This window comes from Hippopotamus amphibius, chromosome 1, assembly GCF_030028045.1.
Source record: "Hippopotamus amphibius kiboko isolate mHipAmp2 chromosome 1, mHipAmp2.hap2, whole genome shotgun sequence".
In the NCBI taxonomy this organism is placed as follows: Eukaryota; Metazoa; Chordata; class Mammalia; order Artiodactyla; family Hippopotamidae; genus Hippopotamus; species Hippopotamus amphibius.
The window spans coordinates 135679193-135702159 of NC_080186.1; the positions used below are offsets into that span (position 1 = coordinate 135679193).

The 22967-nt window shown below is 46.5% G+C and overlaps 1 protein-coding gene across 8 annotated transcripts in view; it reads right to left on the reverse strand.

Annotated features, from left to right (window-relative positions):
• TENM2 (teneurin transmembrane protein 2) overlaps positions 1-22967 on the reverse strand; it is a 960873-nt gene that overhangs the window by 41227 nt on the left and 896679 nt on the right. For all 8 annotated transcript variants that reach the window (XM_057729532.1, XM_057729570.1, XM_057729561.1 and 5 more), the window contains 4 exons: positions 21945-22099; positions 19780-20654; positions 11237-11412; positions 9471-9706 (listed from right to left, as the gene is read on the reverse strand). In XM_057729532.1, the coding sequence (XP_057585515.1) occupies positions 9471-9706; positions 11237-11412; positions 19780-20654; positions 21945-22099 (1442 nt within the window). The remainder of the gene's footprint in view (positions 1-9470; positions 9707-11236; positions 11413-19779; positions 20655-21944; positions 22100-22967) is intronic.

The window sequence follows — 22967 nt, forward strand, 5'->3', positions numbered from 1 at the left end:
GCAGGGTGGCTGGACGGGCGACGTAGCTTCCCACATGCTCTGGTTAGGTTATTGGTCGGGTGGGCTGAAGCATGTAGTCAGCAATGAGCGGGACTACAAATTAGTTTCCCTGCTTGGGCGCACTGGGAAAACGCGTTCCAAGGCTTGTAAGGCTATTTGTTTGTTGTCTTGATTCAAATCAACACTGGCCCCAATCTCCCTGGCCAAACAGGGCCACTGCCTTTGCTCTGCAGGCTATCAGTTCTGCCTGCCCACCCCTCTGTTCGCGCTTGCTGTGCTATACAGCCTCTGTCTGTTCCTGCCAGTCCCCCTGGCCAGCTGGGGTGGGAGCCACACTCAGCCCCTGATAGACCTATGATGTGCTTGCCCGCCTGGGTTGGGCAGGAGGGTCCACTTCGGACACCTCCCAAATTTTCTGAACAGGCTTCCTGGTTTGGAGGGGCCGAGAGCTACACTTCGCAGCAATGGGACTGTGAATGAACTCCCCTTGTCCGGGCGTTTCAGGGGACCCCCTCCATGCCTGGTACTGACTTTGCTCTGGGGGTGGTCAGCTCTGCTTGCCTGCCTCCTGCCTTGAGCACTGCTGGGTGTCCTTGCCTTGCAGGGGGATGTGGGCAGATCAGGCTCTAGGGCTGGCAAAACTCCTTGTTTGAGGACCTGATTTATACCCTGCCCAGTTCCCTGGTCAGACTGACTTGGTTCTACCGCTGAGCAGAGCTGTTGGTTGGGGTTACTACCTGGGGGGCTGCAGGCGGGGACTCGGCCAAGCTCTGAGTGCTGGTGGTTGCAGTCCCCTCCCTCTTTCTCCATCAAGATCAGATTCCCAGTGGTCGAGCCCCATAGATGCCCCTGCAGTCCCCGTGGGGTGACACAGGAGTAGCAGCTCTCACAGTGCTGGGGGGTGGGGTGGATGCTGCCCATGAGCTCTCTTTGCCCACTAGTGGAGCTGTGTTGGTCTGAGGGAGGGGCAGTGTGGTCAGCGTGCAGCTGCTTCTTTTACCCTTCTGAAGCATCTGTCTTGATCTCTGTGGTGCAAGGCGGTGGTGGTGGTGGTGGTGGTGGTGGTGGTGCCGGTGCCTCAGCCTCACCCTGTGTTCTAGGATGCTCTCAGTGGTGCCTTGTCCATGAATCAGTGCTAGCTGCTGCGCTCGTGAGGGCAGAGCAAAGTCAGGCATGACCTATATTCCCATCTTGGTGATGTCGCTGAGTTAACTTCTGAAATGTGTAATTTGTATAAAAATGCCCGATCCTTCTAATAATTAAATATGATAAATTCACTTGAAGCTGAGTCAAGGAGTGCAGGCCAGCCATATAATCTAAGCAAATATCTTTCATTGTGAGGGTCCTTTTACTAAAGAGGAGGTGCCTGGGCTGTGGGGTTTGAGATCCCAGAGGGTCCAAGAGACATGCTAATCTTTTCATGGGCACCTGCCCCCGACTCCAGAGTGTGCAGGAGCTTTCATTTAGCCACACTGTTCTCTTATTCTGAATTAAATTACCCATCTAACAATATTTAAATGAACCTTGAGGCTTCCTGGAGAACATAAAAGTTATCTTGAATTATTTTCACTGCCAGGATCAGCACGATTCCCTCCCCAGCCAGCTCGGTAGGTATGCAGTGAAAGAGAAACCAATTTTTAAATTAATACAATTTTGTGTTTGTAAGGAAGCCATTATTTTTAATTATCAGGCATTTTCGTCAGCCTGGCTTCCCCAGTTAATAAAACTCAGCTGTTTAGCATGGTTTTTATTTTTGCAGAGGGGCAGACTTTGGGAAGTAGTTTCCCCATGTGGAATCTCCCTCCAGAATGTTTTGATCTCACCAAGCACACGCCTGTCACAAGGAGGCTCGTAAAAAACCCCGAGAAAAGGAAACGCTGTCATCAAAATGGCCCTGCTGGGCCTATAACTGGTGACTCTAACTTAGCTTGAGCAGCAATGTCGGGAGCTGGCGAATTGAGAAACGGGAAAGAGGAAATTAACACTGGGCTGGATGCCCTCCCGGAAATGGCACTGTAGCACAGCAGGAGAGACCTCAGTTAGACTTACAGCACCGTCCCTGGCCCATGCCGCTTCGAGTCTGGGAAAGCCAGGAAAGATTAGTGAGGGAGGGCAAGACGTTCTCCATGTCTGGTAACGTTGAAAAGCAGAACTCCCCACTGGGAGAGGTTACTTTTTCACCCACCCAGAGGAAAAGCCTGGTCTGGATGACATCTTCATTTCCTTTCTGGGTCAATCCTCAAGGATTTAAAAAGCAGCTCTCCCCAGCTCCCCTACAACAACTCTGTGCTATGTTGGGATCAGCACTGCAGCAGACAGAACAACTTGCTATAAATTTAATGTTAGCTTAAATAATGCATAATTAGAAGGGTAAGCCTCTGCAAACACATTAAATAACATATTCCCCAAGCAAACAGGATTTTTGGTTGATTTGCTGTTTCGGATGGCGGTGAGGTAGAAAGGTGGAAAGACCCGAATTTGAGTTGCAGTTTTGACCAGTGTTTTGTCAGTTTTGTCATTACAAAGCAGAACCTTCACTGGTCATGCCTCAGTTTCCTTATCTGTCATGGCCTGTGAACTCCTGGTGGGCAGAGACTTTATCTTATTTTTCTTAATGTCTCTATTATTTTGGAAAGCGCTTGGTGCTCAGACATTTGTGTGTAAGAGGGTTGAATTAAACTGAGTATAAGCATGCCGGCAGTTCTGATGATCTAAGGCTCTAACATGAAAAACTGAGATGAGAAAATGTGAGCAGGACATTTGTGACTTCCAAATATCTGAAAGGCTTCCTTCATTCTAAAGAGCAATTTCGAGTCATTCTGGGAGGAACACCCGAGACCTGGAATTAACAGAGGCTGGAAGGAGAGGGTTTTCATTTGGTCAACTTAAAATCACATCCGCTCATTCAGCATTTACCGAGCACCTACTATGTGCATGTTAATGTGATTAGTATTTTAACCCGAGCAGCACAGTTAGGGTCCCTGATCTCGAGACCTTGCAAGTCAGAGGAGGATAAGGACACATGAATCAGCAATGGAAAACATTCGTGTGGTGATGAGTAAACAGAGGAAGGCACTATGGGAACGGAGGAGGGACACGGAGCCAGAGCTGGATGGACAGGGACAGTTTCCCAGAGGAAGTGCTGCCTTAGCGGGGCCCAAAGTATGAGACGTCACACATGAGGGCAGGAGATGAGTCAGGGAGAATATTCCAGATAGGGCTGTCAGCAGGTGAAAGCTTGGGTGGCAAGCAGGGGCCCTGCCCAGGCAGAGCCCTTCACTTCCGATGCTGTGGGGTATTCTAGTGGAGGCAGGGGGTCCATGGGTAGGCACGTGGCAGAGAGGAGAGGTGTGTGACGTGGAGCCTCAGTCCAGACGACCTGAGCAGCCTTGCACTTGTCATCCTTCAACCTGAACTTCTAGAAGTCAAGTATGTTGGTGTCTCCTAGCTTCTAAGAAGAAAGGAAGACAGTCCAGCCTACGGATGAATGCTCCTTTGCATTCAACAGTGGGTACATCTGGGGAGGACGTCTATATTTCTGCGATCCTTAGCAGCACCAGTAAGGCCCCAATCCCTTGACCTCACCACCCCCAGCTACTCTGCTCCAGCTACATTGGTTCATCTCTGCTCAGATAATAAGCAACAGTCTCTTCTGCCTCAGGGCCTTTGCACATGCTGGTACTTTAGCACAGAAGGCTTTCTTTCCATTCCATTCCTGAAAAATTCCTACTTTTCATTCAGGTCTCAGCCCAAATGTTATTTTCTTAGAGTGGCCTTAACCTAAATCAGATATTCCCTGTTATCTCAACCGTATTTTTTTTTTCCATAGCACTCATCACCATTTCTTTATGTATTTATTGGAGTATAGTTGCTTTACAATATTGTGTTACTTTATATACTGTATAGCAAAGTGAATCAGCTATACCTATAATCCCCTCTTTTTTGGATTTCCTGCTCATTTAGATGACCACAGAGCATTAAGTAGAGTTCCCTGTGCTGTACAGTAGGTTCTCATCAGTTATCTATTTTGTACATTGTATTAATAGTGTATATATGTCAATCCCTATCTCCCAATTCATCCCGCACCCACCCCCGCCGCCCCAGTGTCCATATGTTTGTTCTCTACGTCTGTGTCCCTACATTATTTGTATTTTATTTGATTATTATCTGTTTTCCCTTGCTACAGCATAAGCTCCATGAGGGTCTTTCCACTTTTCCATCGCACCCACGAAAACAGCAAGTCATCCAAAAGTAATGTTTGCTCGGGGGACATTGTTGAATTATATTTGCAGAAGCTCACCCTTGCAATTATATGTTAAATTTATAGCAAGTTCTGTCTGCACAAGTACTGCTCAGAATTGTGTCATGTCTGTTCACTAATATACACTCGGTGCCTAGTACAGTGCCAGGAACACAGTAGGTGTTTGAAAACATAAAACATTGGTTGGTGCAGCATGAATGCACTGTGACTGGAAGGGCTGATAAAATTCAGGCTTTTGCGATGACTGTGTATGTTAACAGGCATACCTGAGTGGGTTCCATGCGGAACTGAGTTCGCGTGCGTGTGTTTGCGGGCACACATGCACGTTGGCCGCCCACCTTATTCCTGTGTCACTGTCATTTGCCACAAAAGTAAAAGTAACACAAGCCAACGTGTAATTGCAATGTCATATTAATTATACGGGAACCAAAACAAAATTACTAACTCCCACTTCTTCTTGGAATACTAATAACACTAATACCAATATCATGATGGAAGATTATCTTGGAAGCAATTTTCCTTTTGTTCTGCTACCTACACATGTAGCTGTTTCTCGCTTTTGTAATCTCTATGTAAATCATAATCAGGAGGAAATAACCTAGAGGGTGGTTCTATGCCTTCCTTATCAGAGAGAATCATGCAGTAAACCCATCTTAGGAAAGAACAGAAGCTTTACATCTTCATAGGAGGAGTTGGTTTCAGGTCTCTCTTCCAAAAGTCTAGAAAAAAGTCTTGCTGGAGGGGAGGAGCATTAGTGCATCAACAAGTCCTCAGGACCAGAAGTTTGCTTTATGATTAGGCTTTGGAGAGAGGAAGGGAGGAGGAAGAGTATATCTGGGGGTGTGTGAGTGTGAGTTAACCATCTCTTCCCTCTTTGGGTGCAGCACCCCCTTTCTCTAAGTTTTCCCCACCTAGGAGTCTTTACTGAGATATCCATCACAAGATACACGTGTCCATGTGTGACCCAGCCAATCACAGACCCCCCCTCCCTGACTAGGGATTGGCCAAGGGGTGTGACTGCCATTCCATCTGTGCCAGGCCAGTCAGAGTTCTTCCAAGGGATTTTAGTTTTTAATTCTGTAAGAGATCCCTTCCTCTTCCCCCGGGTCACTAAGCTGAACTGGTATCAGCCTGGAGTCATCTTTAGCCAAGTCTGCCTGACTCCCCAGTGTGACAAGGTCACCAGTCGAAGGTAGGGGTGAATTAGGCTAAGTGTCAAGGGAAACACTGCTAAGAGATGGAAGAGGGCCGAGAGACGGACGTCAGCATGGTGATATCATTTGAGCTGGTGAAGTCACGAAGGCTAGCTCCTCTCTGGTGGGGGCTCACTACTAGGGAAGGCAACGCATGCTCTTTTTAATTGAGCTAATCTGAGTGTACTTTCTGTTTCTTGCAGTGGAAAGATTCCTGCCAGATACAGAGGCATTTATGCACTACACATGTTCCAAAGAGGAGCCTTTTAAGGGGGCATGGTCATCACATCTTCCTTTGCCACCCACTGTCTGAATGTCCTTCACATGGCACTTGTCACCAGGGATACAGCAGTGAGATGGTCCTCGTGCTCATGGAGCTTACAGGTACCCTGATGTAATAGCTTCATGAGTTTTTTGAAGGCCAGAGGAAACAGGAGAGAGTGGTGGGTGGTGAGGGCCGGAGGGAGGAGGACTCTTTTGAATGAGATTCCTGGAGCAATCCTTAGGAGGCATAATGAAAATCTTTCCCACTTGGAGTTTAGGCAGGGTTGACTGCTTGTGCTTTTGCCAAAGTAAAAAAGCCATAAAGCTTTCGATGGGAGGGGGTGACCGTGGTCCATCCATCTTACATTTCACCAGCCTTTATGCAAGAGCTGCTGAGGCATTCCTCACCTAAGAGGTGCCCTTGGCTGGAATGCTGGAAGAAGGGGTACCTAGATGGGTTAGAGGTTCACTGGGTAGCTGTTCTATGGTAATAGCTCACCGGGATTTTTGGTGACCTCCAGGGATGCTTAGAGCCTTAGGCCCTCACACCACTCAACTGGCCAGACTCCCAGGAGCTTGCCAGTCGCTGGGAAACGTCAGGCTATTTGCTTCAGTGCACGAGACCCTCGGTTAGCACACCAGAGATACTCCCCAAATCCCGTTATCCATTGGGGTAGGGGTCGACAATCAAATGGTGCTGGGTCAGTGGTAGCACCTGCAAGTTCATTCAATTTCCTGCCCATTCCAAGAGGCAGGGCTGGGGCTGCCAGAATCTCACATCTCTGTCTTGGGGTTCAGTTCCCAGCGTCTCTCCTCCACAGGGCCTGCCAGGCCAGTCCCTAAAGTCTGGAGGGCTCCCCGGCTTCCCAGTCTATGTGATCACAGAAAGGGCTCCTTAAAAGGTGAGCAATGACACAGCAACCCTGCTAACTGCCAAATCCTGCCAATCGTGTGTGCTAAGCAGCTCTCAGATCTCCCTCTGTCTTCTCTGCTAGTGATTTCATTTCTTGTTTGGATTACCCCTCTCCTCCTGGCCTGTTCCCGTCTGATCTATCTTCCTCTGCATCCGAGGAAGCCTGAGAGGTCTTTCTAGCACGGCAAATCCCAGCACGTGACTCCGCTGACCAAACCCTGGAACAGCCCCCGCACTGTCCGCGGGATACATGCCAGCCTAGCAAAAACACGCCCCTCTAGTCCCTTCCCACCCTGACCGACTCACTCACTCTCGCAGTATAACCAGCCCCTTCTCTGCGGCCACACTGAGTTAGTTTTCTGAAATGACATTCCTTTTTTGGACCTCTTTGCCTTTTCACAAGTGACGCTGTGTCTGACCACCCCTTGCTGATACCTTTGCCTGGCTGATTCCTACCGCTCTGCAGACCTGATTCCAACTCTTCTGTGAAGCAACCCTCAGTCCTGATCGGGATGGCAGGGACCCTGCTACGCGGTCACCAAATCCCCTCTCATTTTCTTCTTAGGCAAGCAGAAAGACACCATTTCCTGGGCTTCCTTGCAGTTAAGTTGACGTCAGCCCGCTGTGTTCTCACCAGGTAGGATGGCAGTGACGCCTGCCAGGTGTAGCCGTGCTCATTGAGCCCCCGATGTCAGGCCTTGTTTGCTCACATTTGTGAACTGATCACAGCCCATCGTCTCCTGAGTGATACAAGGACGTACCCCTTCCCTTGTGATCCCGGCCTCTGTGACAGCTCCCGTCACACGACTCTCATGTGACACTCTACCTTCTCCCAACTTCTCCCCGGCAATTTCCAGAAGTTGCTTTTATTTCATTCACTAGACAATTTATGAATTGAATTAAAATAAATGAGATGCAAATAAATTCCAGGCTTTCTCCCTCATTTTCAAATTACATTTTCAGTCCACTCAACCTGTTATAATCTCATAGTGATTTTCATTTAAGAGAGCTAAATGGATATGTGATTATTGTTACAGGAACTCACACCAGACAATTAATTGTTGAGGTGTTGATAGATAAAGCTGTGTTTCGATTTGCATAAACATGATGCCAGCAAATCTAACCCTGGCAGAAATTCAGTCGCAAGACTTGCGCGTCTAACTTCTGCTAATTACCACGAGTATCATTATTACGATTTTTAATATTCAGAGTTGGGATTACAGCCATTTTATTTTAGGGCAGCATTTATCTTTATTTTGAAAACTTAGTCAAAATGCATCACTGATTTATCAGAGGAAAAGGCACGATCACTTCGTCTAATCAACTTCTACCGTGCGGTGTATCAAAAATCAATTATACAGACCTGGAATCCAGTCATTAAGGATTTAGCTACTAATCGCACTTCATTTTTGTCTTTAGGAAGATACTGCAGCTTGCAACTTTGCAGATATGAGCAAAGGAAGAAAAACACGGGAGACTGCTGATAACCTAACGCGGAGAACTAAACTCTGATGAGACAAAGGCGGAATCCTAACATGGGGCGGCCTGGCCCTGCAGGGAGGTGACCCGGGCTGGCTGGATTTCCAGCCAATCACACAGCAGAAGCTACGACCCAGGTTTTGTTGAGGGTGAGTTGTCTCATCTCAGGAATTCCCAAGCATTTGTTAAACCCTGCCCTAGTGCGTTGTTTATTCCTGGTGAGTACCTCAATCTGCAATGATTGTTTCTATTAGTTGCCTTATCATCTGCGGCCTCTGCTGTCCCCTTCCCCCCACCCCCTGACGGTAAGCTGCAGGAGGGCAGGGCTTCCGGTGCATAGCACAGTGCCTGGCTCCTCGTCAGGGGTTCAGTAAACACGTGCTGAATCTGACGAAGACTGAGACCCCAAGGGCTGTCCCCCGCGCAAGGTGAGCGTGAGGGGACGAACCAGTCCCTCTTACTGCCGCATCAGGGAACAGAGCAGGACCCAGATTATCCGGGTGACTGAGGATCGAATCAGGAAGCTGTGAGGCCCGCTGGGGAAGGATCCTGGCACGTGAGACAGACAGAAAGCCAGAACGGGGGCCGAGTCCTGGCTTTGCTATTTTCTAGCCACTGTACCCTCAGACCGGTTATTTAGCTTCCCAGAGCCTCAATCTGAAAGGTGGAGATCATAACACCTACCCTCCCCGCGCCCCGAGGGCTCTTGAAAGTAAGAGAATACAAGCAAAGCATTTAATGTAGTGCTTGCGTCATAAAAGTCCTCAGTAAATGTTAGATACCGGTTTTTAAAGAGGTAATTTTGCGGGTAAGTTACCTAGTCTGGCGAAGCTAGAGTTGGTTAAAACTTGCTGCTGCAGTTTGCTTGTTACTTCCTCTTAGGAAGCCTTCCCTGAGGCCTGCCGGCTGGATAATAGCTCCTCTGTGATCCCACCGAGCTCTATCTTCTCACTTAACCCGTCAGATTATCCTGAGGTTTATACATTCTTCCGGACTGTCAACTCCTTGAGCATAAAGGAAACTTCTGTTCTCCCAGTATTTAGCAAATCACCTAGCGCACAGGCGGCACGGGCACCAGTTCATCTCTGGAGTTGGCCCAACAGTGCAGGTTGACGGAGAAGATGGCAAGTGTAAAAAGAAGACCAAAGGGATCTGTACTTACAGCTTAAGGTAAATCCCTACCTTTTCCAGTCCTAGGAACCGCAGGACATTTTCCCTGAGGTCTGAGTCCCAGAGGGATGTGGCTCACGTGTCTCTTCCAGGGAAGAAAGGCGCAATGGAGATGGCCTCAGCTCTTGAGGGAAAGGGGGGGGGGTGTCCCCTACTGCTTTGTGGGGACAAGTTGGGTGGAATGACTTACCCGGAGCTTCCTGCCAAAGATGGTGACTTTGCCTTTAATCTGTTCCTTTCTTAGGCGCCACTCAATGGAGTTCAGGCCATTCTCCATGGGTAGAGAGATGTTGCAGCGCCCAATGGTGGGGGTGATGGTACCTGCTAGGACGTGGGGCTCGCTGTGGAAGCTGACACCCATCCCGTTGGCATACATTACCCGCAGGGTACCGTTATTGCAGAGCTGGTAGCTGTTCCGCACTTGATCTGGAGAAATGTAAGTGGGGGCGGGGAGAGGGAAATAAATTATCCACTCTGCTAGGCATAAGAGAACAGAACCCCTATTTTTCTGGGTTTCCTTGGTACTTTGCAGCTGTCAGTCTAAGGCTGCCTTCAGTTAGCACACATGTGATGTTAAGGTGAGTAGCAGAGACGCTACTGATCCGTGGAAAGAAAAACATTATTAATATGTGGCACTCCAGAAATAATTATGCTGCGATATTTTTCTTTTACTCACTGAAGACTATTAATAGTACATGTAAAGACGTCTCTTGCCTACACAATTTATGTCAATCAAATCCCTGATCTTTAACGCATTCTTTTCCCCCTTTCGCCCACCATCTAACCTGAGGCTGATGGTCTACCACAGGTCAGATCCGCTGCAAATGAAGTCTAGGATTCTCTGAGAAAAGAGAGAAAGCCACCTTCCTGCCCCGCCACGCCTCTGCTGCTGACTCCACCATGACACCACGTCCCCTGCACAGAAATCTGAGGAGACGCAAATAGCACGGGGAAGATGGAGCCAGTGGTGCTGATAACGTGTGTTTATCTTCCCAAATGGAATCTACACGAGCCAGTCAGACTTCTGACCTTTTCCTTTATCGAAAAGTTCCAGGTAGGAAACGTGAGTCAGAGACTCCTTTTATAGAAATGTGGCTTCCTGATTCTTTGGGCAGAAGAGGCCAGCCGGGCTGGCCTCTGAGATGCTGGCTTTTGGGGTAGTGAGCAAGTGTGTGCCTGTCACTCCTGCGACTGTGGCCATCATGCAGAAAGACAAAATCTACATCATTAATCATCTGGCAGAGCAGAAACAGAGTCATGGAAGTAGGCTCTGTCGTGGGATAATAGTCCAGAAATGTCATCATTTATCTACCGCGAGGGTACTTTTATCCTCTGACAATAGGCTAGCCCACCGACAGTATATCTTAATTAAAAGAGAAACTAATCTGCACAATTCCTTTTCTTGCCAGCCCCTGAGCTTCTCCTGGACTGTATGTCATGTTGAACAGCAAGAGTAACCACGAGGTGGTCAGAAACCTTTGAGGTCTCGGTAAGAGACGGCTAGAGGGCTTTGTGACTGCAGGACAACGAACGTATCACACAAATGCTAGGAGGAAAGACTCACAATGGGACCCCCCCCCCCCACCAAGTGGGCTCAAGAGACTAAAACCACCTTCGATATGGTAATTGTGTGTGTTGGGCTGTAGGGAGTGCTGGTGATGGGGGGGGGGGCAGAGTACGTGGGGCTGCAGACTGACATTGGCAGATAAATATGTAGGCATTTCCAAACATCCAGACATTTGGTTTGGTATAGATGACATTCTCCTGTGTCTGATTAAGTCCTTTTCTACAAGATCGACCTCTTGCAGAGTTAGTGTGCTACAAACTAAAACAGCAAGCCGAGGGGTGTGCGGTGTCTGGAAGTCCTCCCAGGCTTGGTAACTCACACCTACCTCTGGCCTTGGCTGAGTCTGGAGGCAAGTGTCAGGGTGGGGTGGTGGCGGGCAAGAGACTTACCTTGTACTACTGTGTAGGAGGCCTCCACCGAAGACAGGTTGGTAATGACGGTGACATCGTCATCACGGTTGGAGTTCTCAATGTCAATGGTGATAGATTTCTCCATTTCCCGGTGCAGGCTGGTCACCACCCCTGTGGGGCGTGTCACATTGGTTAGGCGGCCCTCGTGGTCATAGCTGGAGAACAGACACACCGGTTAGAAGCAGTTCCCGGGATGGAAGGCTTCCCCAACGCAGAACCACACAAGGCGCAGACTCACGGGGCCAGAGGACGAGAGACGGGGAGGGGCTGGGGGGCACAGCATGCTGGGGCTGCCTGTCATAATCATCGAAACAACTCCAACCTGCCTGAGGAACGGTGATGCTTTCTACGACCCACTGATGTACCTGAAAACACTTCACCTTAGGCAGAGGGTACTGAATTATGTTTTCCTAAATTAGTGAGAACAGCTACTTTATGCGCCTTACTTTGTGTTCCACAAATTAAAGGACTGACTAATGCACAAATAAAATCTGCACAGAACAATTACTAGTAAGGAGATCGAATCAGGAAGCATCAGGAAGCAAAAATCTCCCACCCAACAAAAGTCCAGGATCACCCAGCTGAATTCACTGCTGAATTCTACTAAACATTCAGAGAAGAGTTAATACCAATCCTTCGCAAACTCTTTCAAAAAATAAAGAGGAGGGAACACGCCAAAGTCATTTCCCAAGGCCAGCATTACCCTGATACCAAAACGAGACAGGGACACTGCAAGAAAAGAAACCTACAAGTCAGTATCTCTAAACATAAATGCAAGAATCCTCAACAAAACATTAGCAAACTGAATTCAACAGTACATTAAAAGCCTCATGCACCATGATCAAGAGGGGTTTATTCTAGGGAAGGCAAGGATGGTTCACATCAGCAAATCAATGTGAAAACCACGTTAAAAAAAAAATGAAGGCTACAAACCATATTATCACCTCAACAGATGAAGAAACACATTTGACAAAATTTACAAGAAAAACGCTTGGCAAAGTAGGTAGAGAGGGGCCATACCGCAACATAATAAAGCCCACAGCTAACATCCTATGCAATGGTAAAAAGCTGACAGTTGTTCCCGATCTCAGAGGAAAAAGACGAAGGACTCCCTTTTATTCAACAAAGTATTAAAGTCTTATTCACAGCAATTAGGCAAGAAAAAAAGGCATCCAAATTACAAAGGTAGAAGTTATGACATCATATGCAAAGAATGACAGTTTATTATACATAGAAAACCCTAAAAACTTCACCCAAACAACTGTCAGAACTAATAAACAAGTTCAGTAACGTTGTGGGATAAATATATAAAATCTATTGTTCCTATACACGAATAACAAAGTACCAGAAAGAAAAATTTTAAAAAAACATTTACAATTGCATCAAGAAAGAATAAAATACCTAGGAATACATTTAACCAAGGAGGTAAAAGACCTGTACACTGAAAGTTATAAGACACTGATGAAAGAAATCAAAGACTACACCAATAAATGAAAAGCTACTCCATGCTCATGGGTTGGAAGAATTAATTTTGATAAACTATTCATACTACTCGATGCAATCCCTATCAAAATTCCAAGGGCATTCTTCACCCAAATAGAACACATACTCCTAAAATTTGTCTGGAACCACAGATACCCAAACAAAGTAATCTTGAGAAAGAATAAAGCCAGAGGCATCATGCTACCTGATTTCATATAGTGTGGCCTTAGATTAAAAAACACATAGACCAATGGAACAGAATCAAGAGCCCAGAAATAAACCCACACATATATGGTCAATTACTTTATGACAAAAGAGTCTAGAATATACCGTGGGGGAAAGAACAGTCTCTTCAATCGGTGGTGTTGGGAAAACTGGACAGCCACATGCAAAAGAATGAAACACTATCTTACAGCATTTACAAAATGAACTTAAATGGATTAAAAACTTGAAGACCTGAAAGCATGAAACTCCTAGAAGTAAATACAGGTGATAAGCTCCGCGACATTAGCGTTGGTGATTTTTTTTTTTTTTGGCATGTGACACAAAAGCAAAGGCAATAAAAGCACAAACCAACAAGTGGGATTACATCAAACGAAAGAACTTTTGCACAGCAAAGGAAACCATCCACAAAATAAGGCACTATACTGAATGAGAGAAAATGTTTGCAAATCATCTATCTGATAAGGGACAAATATCCAAAATACATGAAGAATTCATACAACTCAGCAGCAAAAAACAATTTGATTAAAAAATGAGCAGAGGATCTGTATACACATTTTCCCAAAGAAGACATACAGATGGCCATAAGATACAATGAAAAGATGCCCAACGTTACTAATTATCAGAGAAATGCAAATAACCATACTGAGATATTACCTCTCACCACTTAGAACAGCTCTTATAAAAAAAAACAACCAGCTAGTGTTGGTGGTGATGTGGAGGAAAGGGAACCTTTGTACACGCTTGTTGAGAATGTCAATGGGTGTAGCCACTCTAGAAAACAGTATGGAGGTTTTCAACAAATTAAAAACAACTACCATATGATCCAGCGATCCCACTTCTGGGTGAAATCTGAAGAAAACAAAAACTAATTTGCAAAGATAGATGGACCAAGGTGTCCATCAACAGATGAATGGATAAAAAAGATATGGTATATAGTCAATGGCATATTATTCAGCCATAAAAAGAATGAGAGCTTGCCATTTGTGTCAACAGACGGACTTTGAGGGCACTATGCTAAGTGAAAGAAGTCAGACAGAGAAAGACAAATACCTGATGAGCTCAGCTATACGTGGATCTCAAACAACAACAACAACAAACCCACCAAAAAACCAAACACATTGATACAGAGAACTGACTGGTGGTTGCCAGAGGTGAGGGTAGATCAAGGGAGTCAAAAGGTACAGAATTTCCAGTCTTACAAGGCAATAGAAGTAAGAGCAAAAATAACCAATGGGACCTAATCAAACTTATGAGCTTTTGCACAGCAAAGGAAACCATAAGTAAAACAAAAAGACAACCTATGGACTGGGAGAAAATAGTTGCAAACAATGTGACTGACAAGGGCTTAATTACCAAAATATACAAACAGCTCATACAACTCAATAACAAAAAAGCAAACAGCTCAAAAAATGGGCAGAGGACCTAAATAGACATTTCTCCAAAGGAGACATACGGATGGCCAATGGCACTTGAAAAGCTGCTCAACATCACTAATTATTAGAGAAATGCAAATCAAAACTACAATGCGGTATCACCTCACAGCAGTCAGAATGGCCACCATTAAAGAGTCTATAAATAACATGCTGGAGAGGGTGTGGCAAAAAGGGAATCCTTCTACATTGTTGGTGGGAATGTGAATTGGTGCAGCCACTGTGGAAAACAGTATGAGGTTCCACAAAAAACTAAAAATAGAGCTCCCATATGATCCAGCAATCCCACTCCTGGGCACGTATCTGAAGAAAACTATACATGCACGCCTATGTTCACAGCAGTACTATTTACAGTAGCCAAGACATGGAAACAGCCTAAATGTCCATTGACAGAGGACTGGATAAAGATGTGGTGCACATATACAATGGAATGTAAGTCAGCCATAAAAAGAATGAAATAATGCCATTTGCAGTAACAGTATGATAATTTCTAGGTCCATCCATAAATGAAGTAAGTCAGACGGAGAAAGACAAATACCATATGACATCACTTATATGTGGAATCTACAATATGACATAACTGGACTTATCCATGAAACAGACGCAGACTCAGAGAACAGACTTGTGGTTGCCAAGGGCAAGGTGGGGTAGGGGAGGGATGATTGGGAGTTTGCGTTCAGATGCAAACTATTATACATAGAATGGATAAATAACAAGGTCCTCCTGTATAGCACAGGGAAGTATATTCGCTATCCCCCAAACCATAATGGAAAAGAATATGAAAAAGAAGGTATGTATGTATAACTGAATCACTTTGCTGTACAGCAGAAATTAACATTGTAAAAACTATACTTCAATAAAATAAATTTTAAAAAGGTACAGACTTTCAGCTATAAAATAAGTCAGTCATGGGGATGTAATATACAGCATGGTAACTATGGTTAGTAATACCGTATTATATATTTGCAAGTTGCTAAGAGAGTAGAACCTGAAAGTTCTCACCACAAGTAAGACATTTTTTGTAACTGTATGGTGCCAGATGTTAACCTGTCTTGTTGTGGTGATCATTTCACAATATATACAAATACTGAATGAGTGTGTTGTATCCATGAGACTAATATAATGTTATACGTTAATTTTACTGCAATAAATAAGAAAACAAAACTATTCTAAGTGTTTTGATATAGGGTGCTGAGCGGAGAACTCAGACAGTGTCCCCAGTCCTTGCTGCCGAGTAGGGACAGTGTGAGGAGTGTATCCTATGGGCCCGAGGCAGTGATTTAATTCCAATCCACTATGTTACCTGCACACCTACAGTGTGTAGATTGCCGTGCTTCACTGTGAGAGAAACAGTAGGAATTAGAGAGTCTGCTTTTGGGGAACAGAGGACTGGGGTTGAGTCCAGAATCTCAGGGGCCACAGGGAGAAGGGAGAAAAACAGGTTTCCTTTGCCTTTCAAAGAAGATTCAGCTTCTGATACCCATGGAGTGAGTATCTCCAGATTCAGGTCTCTTTGCAAATAAGCCTGCACATATTGGCAAGGGGTTATGAGTTCCAGTAATGGGACCTCACGGCCACCCAGTGGAACCAGTCCTGCCTTGTCTCATGTGGGGCTGGAGGCAGTATGTGATTCATTTATTCAACATCTATTCACTGAGTTCCTGTTATGTGCCAGGCACCGTTCAAGGCTCAGGGAACACGGCTAGGAACAGAATGGATGAAATCCTTTCCCTCATGACGTGTGCAAGCTAGATGGAGAGGGCCAAAATAAAGTTTAAACTATAGTGTATGTCATACTATTGATACTACGTAAAAAATAGATAACTAACGAGAACCTACTGTACAGCATAGGGGACTCTGCTCAGTGCTCTGCGGTGACCTAAATGGGAAGGAAATCCAAAAAAGAGGGGATATATGTCCACATATAGCTGATTCACTTTGCTGTACAGTAGAAACTAAGACAACACTGTAAGGCAACTATACCCCCCCACCCCCAAAAATTTTAAAAAGCATATGGAGTGTGTCAGATGGTGACAAGTGCTGAGGATCAAAATAAAGGAGGGAGAAGAGAGAGAGCACGTGTAGGGGTGGTTGTCATTTTAAGTACAGTCCTGTGACTGTCAGGAATACAGGCCGCTCTCCCCCATTCTGAGAACGTAGCAGACACAACAGAACTTCCAGAGGACACACCCACGTCTGCTCCATTCCCGCCCAGCTCTCCGAGAGGCACTTCCCAACACAAGGAGGAGATGGGAAAAAGGTAACTGTTAAAGGGACCCATTCCAGGCTCCCTGAATTGCAGTGGCTGCTTATTCTAGAAAGCAACTCTTGAATCCTACTCCATGGAAAGGCAACCTCCTTCCCTCCCTCCCTCTGATCCGATATTCACTCCTTCCCCAGTTGCTTGGTTGGGAGGAGTTGATCAGGACTGGAATAGCCTTTTACAGTTTCTCTCTTCTGGAGGGCCTATCCTTGAGGGTGACACCTTTTCTGTTCCTCTGGGCCCCTAGTTTCCTAAGGCAGGCTCTGCCCCTGCAGGGGATGGGGGCAGGGCAGAAGTACGGGGGCAGGGGGAGAGAGCAGGATAAATTCAAAGGGGAGTATTAAGTAAAGACCCAATGTGAAAACCGCATTCTCCAATTCTGCTTCTCCACAATGAATCTCCATCTATCGGAGTCCTGCATCCACTATGCAGTTGGTTGTGTGGAATCTGAGGGGTGGGATGGAGATAGAGGTGTGATAAATTAATAACTTCTCTCAATCCCATCAGCATCTACCCTTTGTTGAACTTCTATATGCCAGACGCTTTGCTAATTTCTAAAACTATATCATCTCAGTGAATTATCACAGTGCGCCTATAGGGTCTGTATTATTATCCCCACTTGACACTGTACAGGTGGACATTGTATGTCCAGATGTATGGACACTGAGGCTCAGAGAGGTTAAGTAACTTGTCCAAAGTCGATCAGCGAGTATGTGGAAGTCATATCTTTGTCTTCCCGACTCCAAGATCCAGGAGCTTTCTGTATACTGTGCTGTCTTCTGGGGAAGGCTGTGAAAACCTGTGTTCTCTCAGAGATATACCCAGACCAGGCTACAGCATCTTCTATCAGGACCCAATGGCCTACATCTGGGGAAAGTTAAATTCCAAGGCTGGAACTTTCTGAAACTGACTGACCATAAAAAAGAACTAGGATAATTCAATAGTGTTATTTTTCCTCACCTTTCTCTCCCACTCCCAGAGTCAACAAGGAATTTGTCTTTTGGGGTTGTATCTTCCCCCAAATTCTGGGACAGGTGAGTTTCCTCTTGGAATCTGAAGGAAGACAGAAATTCCAAATTCTACTCATAGCCCTGCTTCAGGACACTGGTGTGTAATGCAAAGAACGCAAGACTTCGAGACCTGGATTTGAGTCCTACTTCATTGACACTGCGTGGCCTTGGGCCGGGGGTAGGGGGGAGTGGCTTCAGTTCTCTGAGCCTCAGTTTCTTCATCCATAAAATGATAATCACATCTGTACTTAAAAGATTGTTGTGCCGGGTGTGCAGACAAAAGGCTTCTCTACCTATAAAGCACCATGCAGAAGGAGGGTGTTCTTAACGCTTCCCATCCTAGGGGAGGATTTGCACCCTGCCTCAGGCAACAGGAGAAAAGAGAGGAGTCCCCCTGTGGAAGCAGTCACTGAAGGACAGGTTGTTTTCTAACAGCCTCAAGGCCTCTCTGTGGTTTTGTTCATTACTTTGTAATTCCTTTCTCTAAAGTTTCTGTTAAGGCTACACAGTCCCAACAGGAAGTGGAGTTTGTGTCTGATTTTGAAAGGACCAATTTGCTGACCATGTGTGAAAAAGACACAAAACAGAAAGATGTTACCATCTTTTTTAGGAGGCCAAGAAAACCACTGCATTGAACTCCTACAATGGAGAATGCATGATAATTTACCAGCATTATGGGAAAAAGCAGTTCTTCATATCAAGAGAGAAAAAAATTATGCTTCCATGTAACTTCTGAGCAAACATTAGAAACAAAACAAAACATGACCCTGTTTTCATTCAGCTAGGGGCCCCTTCTGGAAAATACTCTGCCAGTTAGAGTTCCTGTCTCAGGATGCACCACAGCCTGGACTTTGTTACTACAGCCTCTTAGGTCAGGCCTACTTCAGACCGGCCTCCTGGGAGTGACACCAATTCTCTCTAAAATGCATTGGGTCTTCAGGTGCAACTGCTAGAAGAGAAGATGAGAATCTAGGAGGCATCTGGGTTAAAGTGTAGCTTTAACTTGGTGTGAGAGCTAAAGATGGCACTCAGATGGTGCCTTTAGGGACAGAGTCACTGGCTGGTAAAGTGTGATCAAGTGCCAGTGCCCTGAAGGATGTTGGGGTGCTTCAGAAGTCTGAGAAAGACAGCTTTGCCGAAAGAAGGAAGCCGGAGCAAGGGCAAGCAATTCTGCAATGCACCCATTTTCCAGCAGGTGGCGACAGATTCCTTTACATTCTCCCAAACCCTTTGGAATGCAAACAGGGAGTGAACAGAACCGAATGTAAGACTGATCATCAATGAGGGCTTCTGTTCTCTCTCCTGTCCCTCTCTCCTTCGGTGACAACACCTTGCTACATTCTCAGCTAGCAGCAACACCTAGACGGAAAGCAAGCAACGACTCCAAATAGACAGTGGTTAACCAGACCCTTCACCAGCAAGGAGAGCCAGATACTTAGAAATTCCATCCCTGTCTCAGCCAGCAAAGGGGGAATCATGCCTTAGCAGTTTCCTCCCACCAGCAACCCACTGGTTAATACCTGCAGCAGCAGGCAGTTTGACCAAGAACTGCCTGCAGGAGCGAGGGAAAACAGCTTTTTGGTAAAACAAACAGCGGGACTATCAAGTATGAGATAATTGTTAGGGGAAATATGACCAGCTCTCACATCTTTTAATATACCTAGCACTTTATCTGTATCGATCTGCTTCTGCTAAAGAGGAAATTCAGAGTTTATCTACCTGTCTGTGCAATCAAGTGGGTTGCTGGACCTATCGGCAAATTACAGGAGCCCCACCAGGATCTTGCCTTTTAGTTTCTAATTTCCGCACCCATGGCAAACATGAATAATCAGCAAAGTTAATCAACACTTGATCTCTCAGGCGCTGCGCGTGTCCAATATCCTGACATTGGAACGGCACGCGGGCAACAGGAATTCCCGACTCTCGTTGGGAGGATGTCCAATACCAGACGCCCAATAGCGCAAATCATTTGCGAGTCAGGGAAAGGGGCCGGGAGTATCCTGAGGCATTAAAGTTGGGAAGCCAGCGTGAATAAACGATTCTAAAAGCGACACGGACGGCCAATCCTGATGCCAGTGAGGCTCTCAGGAACTGCTTTAAGAAGCTACTTACTCATAGAAAGTTGTCCATCCTGTTTCATCACTCTTGGTGGCGAGGAGGCCAGTGTTCCCATCATAGGTCATGAGGCCAAGCTCCAGGTTCTGCGTGGACACGACTTTGAGCCCTCCATTGGTGCCCACCGTGAGGGTGATGATCTGGTTGTCCGGCATGAGCAGGTGACGGGGCATGCCACTGCTGTCCCGACGGATCTTCAGCGAATTTCCATTATTGTCAATCAACTCAGTGACATCACTGTCAGCGCTGTACGTGAAATTGTACAAGTACTCCCCTGTCACCAGGCTCACAGTGTACTGGTGGATGCCATCGGCGTTGAAGACATACAACTCCTGCTCTCCAGGGGACGCAGCCTCATACTGGTTGAAAGCATTCAGAACGGGCTTGTTCTTGCTGACCGCCCTGATCCGAATATTTCCGAGGTCTGCGATGTAGATGGTGCCATCGGGAGCTACAGCTAAGGATGATGGGGAATTCAAGATGGCATCAGTCGCGTAGGCATCATCTCCTGAGTAGCAGTTGCAATTGACATCGTTTTTGCAGTCGCAGTCGGAGGCTGCCCCCGCTAAAAGGCAGATCTCCCCATTGGTCGTTACCTGGCGTAGACGGTTAATCTTCTTCTCATCCGTCTCGGTGATATAGAGGACCCCAGTGTGAGAGATGGCAATGGCGCTGGCCGACTCCAGAGCAGAGTGAATGGCGAGTCTGCTGAGTGAGTAGTCAATGCCAGGGACCTGGCAGTGCATGGGGCGTCCTGCGATGATGCTGACTTGGTGGTTCTCGGTGATGCGAAGGATGACGTTGTTCTCTAGGACGTACAGGGAGTTGTCCATGGGGTTGACGGCGAGGTCGGTTGGCCACTCCAGGCGGACCTGTGGGTGATTTGGCACCTGATTCAAGAACAGCCTCTAACGTGCTCCGTGTTTACCTGCGCAGGGCACGTCTACTGATTGTATGCAACTGGGGGAAAAGAGTTCCTTTTTCTACCAACACACTGTACAAGAAGCACCCATCACGGAACCAAATGGCTCACTGCCTGTGCTGGGTGTGTGTGATGAACAGGAAGAGACTATGGAACAGACGTCTCCTGCTCCATCGTCTGCTGTGGCTACGCAGGTCACCAGTTCTACCCGTGGTGCTCTTCACAGCCCCAGATGACTGGACCAGGTCAGAGTCATCACATACAGCTAGACCGGCAGCGCACGGCACAAAGGGCTAGGGTAATGCAGCCCATCCTCTGCTCAGCAAGCCCTGGGCCTGAGGAGGCTACGTTCACTTAGAGGAGGCATCTTTATCTAATGGACAACAAGGAGCCACGCAGCTTAGAAGGTGTCCCTGACCCAAGGGCAGCCGATGCACAGGCTGGCCAGCAAACTACAACCCGCGTGTTTGCTTGAAAAAGTGAACTGGACCAAACACATCCCTTCTCTGCGGAATCTGAGATGAAAATCTCGGTAACTAGTTGTCAGTCAGTTGAGGAATTTGAGCTGAAATTAATGAGGCTGACCAAGGGAGTGGGAAAGGCCCTTTGGAAGAGTAAACACAGACTCCAGGTTGTTTGAGGACCCTTTAACTTCCTGCTTCTCTAAATCAACTATACTCCAATAAAAATTAAAAAAAAAAAAAAGAAGGAAACATAAAGTCCCGGTTCTCCTGCTGTACATTTGCGTGAACCTCTGTTCTCTGCTAACGTGAGAGCCTGGACTAAAAGAATATCACTTGGGGGAATATCGGAGAGGGCCCTGCTTTAGTTACTACTGCACAAAGTAAAGGTTTATATAGTGAGGATGCAATCATTTCAGATTAACAGGGAGGTTCTGATTGACATGTAATACTGTATGGTACATTCTCAAGCCTGCAATAATGATGGAGAAGAAAGGTAATTACACAGTAACTCCTACCCTGTAATCTGCCACGGCTGGAGTGTGTCACCAGCTCCACTTTTTCGAGTAGAATTTCCCTCTCCTGTCCCCCTTTTCCATTTCTCATTTCTATCTGACATGTCCCATTCCATCCTGCTGTCTAGTTCATCTTAAGCCTTTGGCAAACAAACCTGGGATCTATATCTCCTCCTCCCACTCCACTTCCAACCCAAACAGGCCCCAGGTGAGAACTTCAGGCCCAGAACCAGGTGTGGCATCGTGATGAGAAATGAGTCTCACCTGGGCCACGTCCATGCTGGAGTCACAACTCAGTGGCCGGACGGCAGTGAGGTCATTGGAGCCTAGCAAGGTGGAGATGATTCCATTCTGGTCGACCTTGCGGATCATGGTGGCGTCCACAAAGTACATGAGCCCGTTCTTGTCAACTGCAATACCTGAGCAAGACAAACAGCGGGACTGCATCTCCTGGCAAGGAGCAGGGCTGCTGGGGCGGGGAGGGGGGGATGCCCTACTGGGCATTATCTTCTTGGATTAGGGACCTGACTGATTTAGCACACTCAGAGCTGTGGCTCTCAATCTTTTAAGGGGACACCCTTTCCCAAAGGCACTGTGCTAAGATCTGCCTGATTCCTGGGGTGCTGGCTGTTACACCACACAACTAAAGAGCAAACCTTGGGCTGCAAATGAACGAACGGGGAGATCCCTTTGCATCTGCTCTTTTTCGAAAAGATGTTATTTCCCAAGTTCACTGCTTGAAAAATTATCTCTAGTAAATTACTTGCATACCCTTCACAACTGGTTGCAACAATAAGGTTGAGAAACCATGACTTGTGCAGTCACAAACTCCTAATTTAAAAGACATCCTCCAGGAAGTATTCCCAAGGAAGCCTTGACTCCACTCAGTACATCGATACTCCAGGGGAGTGCTGGTCCTAACACTCCCCTGGTAAGAGGCAGACAGCAGCTTCTATTTCTTTTGCATTTTCACCCTGGTACCCAAGCCCAAGGCTGCCCATCCTTAATCCATGTGGCCGTGTGCTTTCGGCATAGCTAAAAATGCTAACAAGAATCAGACCTTCAAATGACGGGTCCTTAACCTTCAGTATCTTTAGTCCTTTTCAAACAGAAATCCATCAGGGCCAAGAACCCCTCCCCGCCAATCCCAGCCCCTTGGAAATTATACCCATTCTTAATTGCTACCCTTATGGGGCACTTGCAAAATGTCAGGTACCGTGCTTTTGACTTTATATACACTATTATCTAATAGGAACAGCTGGGGAGTGGTTGGAGGCCTCCCCATGG